General features: G+C 44.9%; 1 protein-coding gene across 4 annotated transcripts; it reads right to left on the bottom strand.

Annotated features, from left to right (window-relative positions):
• Positions 1-483: 483 nt before the first annotated feature.
• LOC147884485 (uncharacterized) lies at positions 484-6,697 on the bottom strand. 4 transcript variants are annotated; one of them, XM_087398461.1, is made up of 6 exons: positions 6,616-6,697; positions 3,110-5,349; positions 2,731-2,893; positions 2,473-2,636; positions 1,974-2,232; positions 484-1,367 (listed from the first exon to the last, which is right to left on the bottom strand). In XM_087398461.1, exons 2-6 carry the CDS (start codon positions 5,233-5,235, stop codon positions 1,260-1,262), a joined length of 2,820 nt encoding a protein of 939 aa, XP_087254587.1. In that variant the 5' UTR covers positions 5,236-5,349; positions 6,616-6,697; the 3' UTR covers positions 484-1,259. The 4 variants fall into 4 exon arrangements, with proteins under 4 accessions (XP_087254587.1, XP_087254586.1, XP_087254584.1 ...); XM_087398460.1 differs by having other exon boundaries at positions 3,110-5,345; positions 6,616-6,675; XM_087398458.1 differs by lacking the exon at positions 6,616-6,697 and adding an exon at positions 5,500-5,945.
• Positions 6,698-10,266: the final 3,569 nt, after the last annotated feature.

Genomic DNA, 10,266 nt, shown 5'->3' with positions numbered 1-10,266 from the left:
CTCTCTTCTTTTTTTAGCCTTACAGAAACTTACCCCCTCTCTCTCTCCCTCCCTCCCTCTCTCTACCCCCCCTCTCTCTCTCTCTCTCTCTCTCTCCCCCTCCCTCTCTCCCCCTTACGGAAACCTACCCCTCTCTCCCTCCCTCCCCCCCCCCCCCCCCCTCCTCTCTCTCTCTCTCTCTCTCTCACACACACACACACGCACACGCACACGCACACGCACACGCACACACCTGAAAAAGCACTAAAAATGCATGAACATTTGATGACGAAGACAATCCATTGTATCCCTCACGTCCAAAACAAGAACAATTATGCTAAACCACCCCTTTACTGGAAACACTACCTGTTCCATGCTAACAAGCATACATTTTAAAACACAAACAAGCAGAGTGAAGCATTACACATTTCAAGTCATGGAATGTACTGCTTCACATTTCATTAACAGCTTATACGGTACAATGGCAGAGTACATAAATCCTCCTTTTGAAAATTACTCAAGATGGATGAACCAGGCATGTCATACAACAGCCTGAAAATATTTCTGATTATGAATAATTCTCACGTGAGCTTTTTGCTCAAGCTTGGTAACAACTGCCTTTTAAATCGTACAATTGCTCCAACATTAGCAAACTGCTTGCCTATACTTTTATGACAAGCACTATAACTAGTTGTTAAATGTACTTTAAATTCCTTTAATTTGGTGTATTTAATCCTGAATAAACTTCTTTGTGAGCTGACACCTGGCTCTCTTTGACCTGGTGTGGTTGACCCTACATCTCCTTTCCGGGCAGCACATTGCACATTTCCTTGACAGTGTTGTGCTGCAACTCAATGATATAATCCTAGGTAGCACCATAAAATTGGCCATTGAAGGGAAGTAACACAACTTTTCCCATAAGCCATCCTATCTTGATGTACAAAACAACAATTGTCAATTCCTCTCATCCATGTTCCTCCCGTCACCCCAAAATACAGTCTGGCCACCTGAAAGGGGCTTTAGCCACCTAACCCCTGAATTCTGTCTTTGCTTTTATACATGCAACTGAATAATATAAGATACAGTTGTATGGAACAAAGGGACACCACAACCAAGGTGCACCAATATATGAACCTGTTCTACCAAGCATAGAGACTTCACATCTCTCAAAATGTCTCTTAGATAGCCATTTTAAAACTGTCTGTTGCCAGATTCCACATATTCAAAAACTCAACCAGAAGTACTGTCATCACTTCCAGATTCCAAAAAAACGTTGCTAGTCACTTCTTAAGATTGGTGCGAGAAAGAATGCGCTTTCCAAAGGGGCTGCTACGCAGAGCAGGAAGGTGTGGACGGATAGCTTCAACCAATGCAGTATGGAGGGCACCCTGATCAGATGAGCAAATTCAGACTAGTCAGAAATCCAAAAGACAAAGGTATCAGATAGGGTATATACATACATGTATTTATGTGAGCCCGTGTGCATGCGTGCATCTCCCTCCCTCCCTCCCCCTCCCTCCCCCCCCCCTTCCTCCCACTCCCCCTCCCCCCCCCCGCCCCCCCCCCCTCCCCTTCCCCCTCCCTCTCTCTCCCTCTCTGTCTCTCTCTCCCCCCCCCCCCCCCTCTTCCTGCTCCCTTGGAGGGCATCTGTGGCACCCTGATCAGATTAAAAAATTAAGAAATCTAAAAGATCAAGTTATCATAAAGGTATCACATAGGGTCAATGTCTTTTTTTCTAATTTCTCTCCATTTTGCATTGTACATACATATGCACACATGTATGCATGCCAGCACATCCGCTGCATGCGTCTCTCTTGACCTTTTTTGAACGTGAAGCTGTTCAGGGTTGAGGTTGCAATGTGTACAGGGGTGCAAACAGTCCCCTGCAGGCGGGCGGGGGGGGGGGGGAGAGAGAGAGAGATAGAGAGAGAGAGAGAGAGAGAGAGGGTCATTGCGGATAATCCAGATTAGAACTACTAGACACAGAGTTTGACCTTGGAAACAGTCAATGCAGATTGAACCACATAATTCGCATAAGGATCTTGCAGCAGTTGGCCAAGTCGGGAACTGCTCATGAGCTCTCGAATAATCTGTGCCTTGCTTTCATCTCCTGCCAGCTTCAAGCACTTCTCTACAACGTTGCTGCTGAATTTCTGCATGGCAAGATGGCCAAAGTTGCCTTCCAATCGAGCAATGACTTGCATGGTGGCCCATTGTATTCCCAAATCCAGTATATATTGCACAACGTAGTTTCTGCAGACAAACAGCGAGGGAACAAATTCGGACAAGCGTTATAAATTATTAATCTAAACATGTGGTAAGCTCTCCCAAGGGCCAAACACAGACATTAAGAATGAGAATCCATTCAAGCTATTCAAATGAAGTAGCATGGCATGATTCTTTGAGGCACTCAAAGCTCACGCTGACCAGAGGAGACCAAACTTTAGCTCGCAACTTATTCCATCAGCACAGCACCATTTTCAGGGACCCTACCCGAAAGGATCCTGTGAAAGGACCAAGGAATTAGCGGCGACTTCAGCCACCAGCCGCTGCCGTTGAGGTCCAGATGCAAAGTCAATGCATCGCTGAAGGACACAACAACCATGCCGGTGTGTTGCGATTTCAACACAGTGTAATGCGGCTGCATCGAAAATGAACTGCACAGTTGTTTTAAAAAATAACATGAGAGAGCATTCCCGACCAGCACCCAAAGAGAGATATAGCAGACCAGGCAAAAGCACACTCCTGTACCTGGCTATCCTCATTACTGAGGCGCTGCAAGCAGCGTTGCACCACATGATTACCATTCAGATCCTTTATTAATGTTACAACCCCTCGCCTGAGAGAGGATATCACCATTGACACTTGATCTGATGACTTCAAAGTCTCTATAAGCTTCTGCACAGCACGAGTCCTGAGGAGGCAACAATCCACTCATGCTATCTGAGCTTTAAAACAGAGCATCCAAGCTAAAGACTAGAAGAAACTAAAACCAAGGCTCGCCAACCAAACAGCCTTAAAAAGGTCAAGAGTGAAAAACAAAATGCAATGAGGTTCTGACTCTCAGAAGAACCCTTGGACTTCTCTCATACATTTACTTTCTCAACCAAGAGAAGGAAAAGAGCCATACCCGTGCATGTTCAATGAGATTGTTACAAGTTGCCCTTTTCCTGTCACCCTGCACAAAATCTCCATTCGCTGAGATTCATTACAAACCTCCAAGAGCTTCTGAACAAGGTAATTTCCAAACGGATCGGTCATTAAGTCAACAATATGATCAATAATCTCCAAAAATATCTTCTGTACATCCTCGGAAGCCCCCTCCTCAAACTTCCTCTGCAAAAAGCGGCAGCCGTGCTGGTCCTTTGCTATTGCATAAATACAACCTGCTACTTCTTCCAATGTGCTGTACTTGGGTTGCTGCTGCTGACAAAGAAGATGCTGCACATTTGGGGTTTCTTGTGGAGCAGATTCTGAACTAATCTTACCCACACTACTGAAACGATTTAAAGAGGACAAAACGTTACAGTTGGAATTTACATGCCCATTGGAATGTCCATTAGCCAAGACCACCTTTTTCCTTCCCCTAGAAGGCACAGCCTGAACACCATGCGGACTTCCAAGAGGTCTAAATGTCTCCACTAAATACGGATCGTGAGCAGGTGCAGTCAAGCCTCCATCCATTGCAGCCTGATTATAATGTGCACTCTGAGGTTGCAAATGAGAGAAAGGACAGGCTTCCCCCCTACTACAAAACCCTTGAGCATAGTAACGACAAATATCCCCAGACTGAGAAACCCCTGCAGCCTCCAAAGGGCTAATCACAGCAGCAGCCCATGAGTTCCGAGACGGCATCTGTTTCCAGCCCCTATCAAAAGGCCAACCCCCCAGCTGTACTTGCTCTTGCAAGAAATTGGCAGTAACGGCAGAGTTAAGGGAGGGCTGCTGCCCAGACTGATATGCAAGGCGCGTCCTTGTGTTTATAGATTTCAAGTCAATTGGCTGGCTTTGCAGGCTTGCATAGAACCGGACATGCTGCTCTTGCAATTGCTGCTGGCGCAGAATAAGTTCTCTTTGCATTTGATGCCTGTAGTGTACTCTCTCTTCCATCAGTGGTGGTCCACAGACGGGAGCATTTTCTTGCATACATTGTTGAGCCTGAACAAAAGAACCCGTTTCTATTTCCATTGGATACCGGACCTGCTGGCCAACAGTAGCGACCAGACCATCTCCATTTGCATTGGCATGTTGGGAGCTAGCTTGAATCGCAGCCGCCATGGCGGCAACTGCTGCTGAATAAGTGTCAACATTTCTCTGCTGCTGATACAAAGGAGACATGAAGCCTGCATGATGAAACTCCCTTGAATTCGTTGGAGTTCCATTTGAGAGGAGATCCATCCCATGAGATGTTTGACTGGGAAGCTTCTTCGTGACCATGACCGGCCCTATAGAAGCCATAGAAAGCTCGTCAAACGCATCATGAAGTCCATTACTATGAGCGCCTCCACTTGAAGAGGTACTCTGAGAGAAAATTTCCAAAGAGGGAAGAGAACTTGTCACGAGGGTATCAAGAGGTGCTCCAGTCACACGACAAAACCCATTGGATGCAACGTTGATGGCACTTAAATGGGAATAGAGGCCTGAAGAAACGATTGCCTCAGAATCACTGGCCACAATAACTCCAGTGCCCTGTTCAAGGAGGCCGTTGTTGTCCCTTGTTGCTGCACCAGGCTCCATAACAGAGCTATCATCAAAATTTAAATTCGCAAAAGCAGAAGACAGGGACTGATCCTCTTGAAGCACGTTCTGGGGTGCTGCCTTGGAAAGACTGTCCACCAGCCCTGGAGCAGACGAACGCTGCAAATGATGGTGAGAGCACATTTGGGTCTCCTGCTTTTGCTGCAAGTCAAGCTGCCTGAGCCGATGACTTGTGCGAGGGCTGTCAAGGGCCAGGCCGCTGTAAAACGAAGACAGTTGATTGGATGCCGACTTAGGAAATAGGGAGACTAGATTATTATAAACTAGACGATTATCAATGGTTTGTTGAGGCTTCTTTGCTCCTACTGTGTAAACTTCCTGATAAAGCTCATCGGATCTGGACTCTGTTAAAGGCTTCATGATTTCGTCTTTCGCATTCAAGAACGAGCCATGATGCGAAGTCGAGGCACTCTGCAACTCCTCCAGATGCGGAGGAGCCGAAGTAGCCCGGGGTATTTCCCCTAACAATTTCTCAAATTCTTCATCATCTTGCTCCATTGACAATTGAAGTCAGGAGGACGAGGAAACGCTATCACAGTCGACCCACATTTGTAGAATATGCCTCGCACACGCATTCGCCCGTAACTCCAACTCCAATGTTCTCAGGCCTTCCTGACAACACAAGATCCACTTTAGTTTTTCAACAACACCGTCGGGCGGCTTTCGAGATCCCAGGAGAAATTATAACAGAACTTGACACAACGAAATACCCAACCGCTTGCGATTTATCTGGAAGAGAAAAAGAAAGCACAAAGAGCGGACCAAGCAACTTTTCCGATCATCAAGGGCCGATTGAAGACAGAGGAGGGAGGAGGCTAGACGGGCATTATTAAGGAGCAGGAAGGTCGGCAAACTGAGCTCAAGTTGGCAAGATCGGGCCGTAAGGGAGGATGGTCAAATTGGCTGCAGCAGACGGGAAGCTAGGAATGTGATGGGCAGTTAGGAAAGTTGAGGTGGCCTATTCTATAAAAGCTTTGCACGAGAACGATGGATTAAATAGGGGAGAGAGAGAGAGAGAGAGAGAGAGAGAGAGAGGTAGTGTGTGGGCGATGGTGTCACGATTAAGGGAGGTGAGAGGGCGATCGGGAAGGCGAAGCAAAGGCCATGGAGAGGGGCAATGCCAGGAAGAAGAAGAAGAAGATGATGATGATGATGATGGAGGTGAAGAGCTTGAGAAAGGAAAGATAGGAGTTATTAATGGTGTCGAAGAAAGGCTGGCTGCTGTGGGAAGAGGAATTTGAAGGGTTCAAGGGGCTGATTTTGATGGTTTCTTGGCCCCCCCCAAAAAAAAAAAGGCAAGCTCAGAGGATGAACAGGAGCAATAGACGATGTATGTATATATCGCATAGCATAGCATAGAGCGAGGTTGAAGACGAAAAGAATCAAAGTCTCTTTTTCTTCCACGTTCCAACCAATCTTCTTTCTTCTCCTTCGTCCTCCCAGGAGTCGTATCATCATCATCAACAACAGCAGTAACCATCTTCTCACAACCACCATTGTACCAACACCACTGCAGTGTGAGTAAGTAGCTGCTGCACCACTCGCTCTACGGGCTAGCTTCAGCACAGAGTAGCAATCGTCACAATAGTTCAAAAACGAGAAATAAACACAGCGCCGCTGCTGCTGCTGAAGAAGAAGAAGAAGAAAAAGAGAGACGACGACGACGACGAAGAACCGCCCAAACAAAAATCGACCTCCTCCACAACGCCACAACAGCGACAGGCAGCAAGCAAGCAGTGCGTCTGCACGACTCAAAGCAACGCAAACCACGACCGGCATCGTCGCGCCACTCAACAACAATTTTCGATAGCGATCAATCCTGGCAACAGCAGAGCATGCAGCTCCGATGAGCAGGACCACCATACGAACAAAGCATACCTTAACCTCTACCTGCGGAAAACCACCCGTCCATGTTCTTCTTGCCGTTCTTCGTTTTTTCTGTGCGAACGAACGAACGAAGGCGTACCCAAATTCGGTGTCCACGAATAGCAACTTTATAAAACGCAAACACGATCTGGAACATCGACGAACTTAACACACTTATATTTATATATTTTATATTATATTATTACATTATTATTATTATATGTATTATATCAAATCGTCGCAGAAAGCGCTCATATCTTTGCTCTTTCTCACACTTTCGCACAGACCCCACTCACCCAAAAAAAATCTCGCTTTCTTTTAATGGATTTTGTTTTTTCCCCACCCTGTCCAATCCTGGCCCTCCGCTTGTCACCTGTTCCCGTCATCCACATCTCCCCTCTTCCTCACTCGCCCATCTCGCCACGTCACATCCTACGGCCCTCCATTGCCCCCTACATCTATTGTATTTTCCTTCACCGTTAGATCTGCATAATCGGCCTCACCTCATGCCATTTCTTTGTCTAAAAGCTACCTCCATTTTTGGCCTGCCAATGGAGTTCATCTTGGCAAAGCAAAAATGGTGTTTTTTTTGAAACAGTTTCGAAATTACACGTGTGATCACTCGATTGTAATCCAGTTGCCACCCACATGTTGTCGTTTGCTCAGCGTGATCCATTTTGGCCAATCATCATCATTGCATGGCTTTCTCTTGTGAAGTTTGCATGGACTGCAATGTTGGTCGTCTCCATGCACATGCATTCAAGTATCCATAGCCAGAGCTTCCGCCATAGGCGCTTAGCTTCTCATTGAACCTCTCTTTGCTCCCTCTCTTCATGATGGTTCCCATCTCTCTCTCTTCCTCCCACAACCCCTTCGACTCGGACCACTACTTCCCTCCCTCTGTCGCTCCCCTCGCTCGCTTCCACGACCAGGATTATCATGCCCCCTCCCTGCCTCCGGTTGCAGCTGCCACACCTTAGCTTGATCCCTCCGCCCTGCCCATCCCAACTCCAAATCTTGACGCGGGAGTGAGCCAAGCATGCAAACTGATTGATTTTGCAGATTGTCTTGCAGCTCAGCTTGTCTAGTGTCATCTGGAACAGTGGACAAAGCTACACGTAAATTTGCTTCCCCCTCCCTCCTGCAAGTTCTTGACACTGAATTGACAGAGTTTATACAAACTAAGTTTTTGAAAATTGGCAATGGCGATGGTCAGTATGCCGGTCCTGAAATTTCTGGATCCTCAAAGATGAAGCGACATAGGAGTTCATCCACGAAGGCAGTCACTAATATGTCCGTGCAAAATCGTGATGCTTACTGCTATTTACATTATTGTGGAGGGAAGGCAGGCTTGAACAGCACCTTCAGGTATGTTCAATAATCCTTCTATGATTCTTTTGTCACTTCTAGCTTCATACATGTACATATGATCCTCAATTTCTCGGAGTGATGTCCTGATTTTGATTTTTGTGATGTATTTATATATGGGTTGCAGCAATTCTTGAGAGATTCTACCATGACAACTTTGCTCAATGAATAGTGATGTTTCTTGTTTGGGTAGATGGGCTTTTGTCTAGTTACCCTCTCACAATTGTTGCTATAGGACGATTGCATACTTTGCACAACTCATGTTAGGGATCATTGGCACTTGTCTGCAACAGAAGCTAGATTGAGGGAAAAGTAGGATAGGAGGTGTCTGCTTGTAAGGTGAAGCTTTTGGATCTCAGTACATTTGCAATGAAGAGAGTAGAAAAGCTTCAAAATAGGAAAGCATCTTGGATGTGGCAAAATTTTCAAGAAGTAAAGGTCTTATGCCCCCACATTAGATGGGAATGGATGTTCGATTTATGAACTACTAAGCAAAGAAGGGAGCAAGAAGAGATGACGATGAAGGAAAGAGACTCCAATTGATGTATTCATTGAATCAACGTGCATACATATAGCCCAAAGGTAGTTTTGGTTGTAACTGAATGTGTGTCTGGCTACCACAACTGTCTATCTAATTGCTATTAACATAGCTATGTTTAATTCTACTCGAACATAGTTTTCTATTCAGTCACATAACAATGCGACACCTAACCTTTATCTTTAATCTATTAACCATGGACAACATTCAATAACGTTATTGGAATATGAAAGTATAACGCTTACAAGACTAGAAAGATTTGTACGTGCTTAAGTTTCACTCATAGGAAGGGGAAGCGCAATTTGAATACTCTTATAAATGCACTAGATTTGTCTCCGTTTGACTCAAAATTAGTTGCTCAGTAACTAGCTAGGCGTCATTGTCAATCATTGGTTTTCTCTTGGCATTGCGTATAGCTAAGTTTATTAGTGTTACCTTTCTTCAAGGACCTAATGCTGCCATTCAATATACCTGTGCAGAGACATAGTAATGACGATCACGGGTTTATCACCATAACTGTAATGTTATTTGCAAAACAGATGATTCTGGCGTATCTCTTGTTCAATCTCAACATATCGCTTTCATTGATGCAACTGCCCAAAGAAATTGTAAACAAAGACAGGGCCCGAGATAACAACAGGGACCGAAACAGAGATGGCACTTACGCTATTGATCGGTACAATTTGTTCGTTCGTTGAGAACTGAGTCGTTTTGTAATGTTCGTTTTTGTTCTAAAATGATTACAGGGATCAATTTATGCAGAGGCTTCTTTTCCTTACAGAGCTGCTGACTACTATGGCTCATCGTTAAATTCTAAATATCTGCTTGCAAACACGTGCTTGTCGTCTATTTTGGCACTTAATAAAGAAAAAGAAAAGGGTGCGCTAGTATTGCGTCGTCGAAGCCCATGATTGTAGCTTTTATCAACATACGTGTTTTCCACAGAACTCCAAAATGTTGTCGAAAACGCTAGACTACGAATATGATGGACACAGTTTTAGAAAAAAAAGCAGGTTCGCACGCATAGTAGGGAGTTTCTAAAAAGACATTTACTTATAAAGGAGCATTTGCATAGAGTGTTAACGTCCATGATCTCGATGCTCTGAAGTGATGTATCCTACGTTTGTATACCACCACGTACTATCCACCATGTCTAAACTACACCAGGTTCCTTCCCCGAATGAATACGAAGGTGATGGCGACTCGATGGACACCAATAGTGGAAATTTTAAAAGAAATCTTTCATTTTTTCCACATTCATTTCCAACTTCCTTTCAAAGATTCGACGAAAATATTGATGATAAAATTGCATACATTTTAGAACTATGATCTAATACTTTTGATACAATGATTCAGGTAAGATGAACACAGCTGAATGCAAAAAAGAGTGCAAGGACGATGCTAACTCTGCAAATAATGGTGCTTGTTATGCGTCCCCGATTTAATGACAGCTTGTTATTCGTCATTTCTCATGAATCGTCCCTGTTTTCTTGGATCCTTTTGCTTTTGCATACACCCTCTCTGATCACTTCTTGGCTTTTCCTTTTACTGCCATCAACCATATCTCACTTCCATGGTTCTAAACGCCTTCCCTAAATCAAACCGAGGTAACTACTGCATCATAACCAGGGTGTAGGCTCCTGCTAAAATCAATCGTGGAGATCACAAGAAGCTCCCCAACTTTGTCATGGATCGTTTGCCGTGAATTGCATTTTTTAGATGGTTGGTGTCTTGCAATTTTTCAGCCTCAACAACCC

Source organism: Dipteris shenzhenensis, chromosome 27 (assembly GCF_047967505.1).
Source record: "Dipteris shenzhenensis isolate YYH24624 ecotype China chromosome 27, Dip_SZ_1.0, whole genome shotgun sequence".
In the NCBI taxonomy this organism is placed as follows: domain Eukaryota; kingdom Viridiplantae; phylum Streptophyta; class Polypodiopsida; order Gleicheniales; family Dipteridaceae; genus Dipteris; species Dipteris shenzhenensis.
Note: the sequence above shows the minus strand (reverse complement) of the source record. Positions and strands in the feature narration are given on the sequence as shown.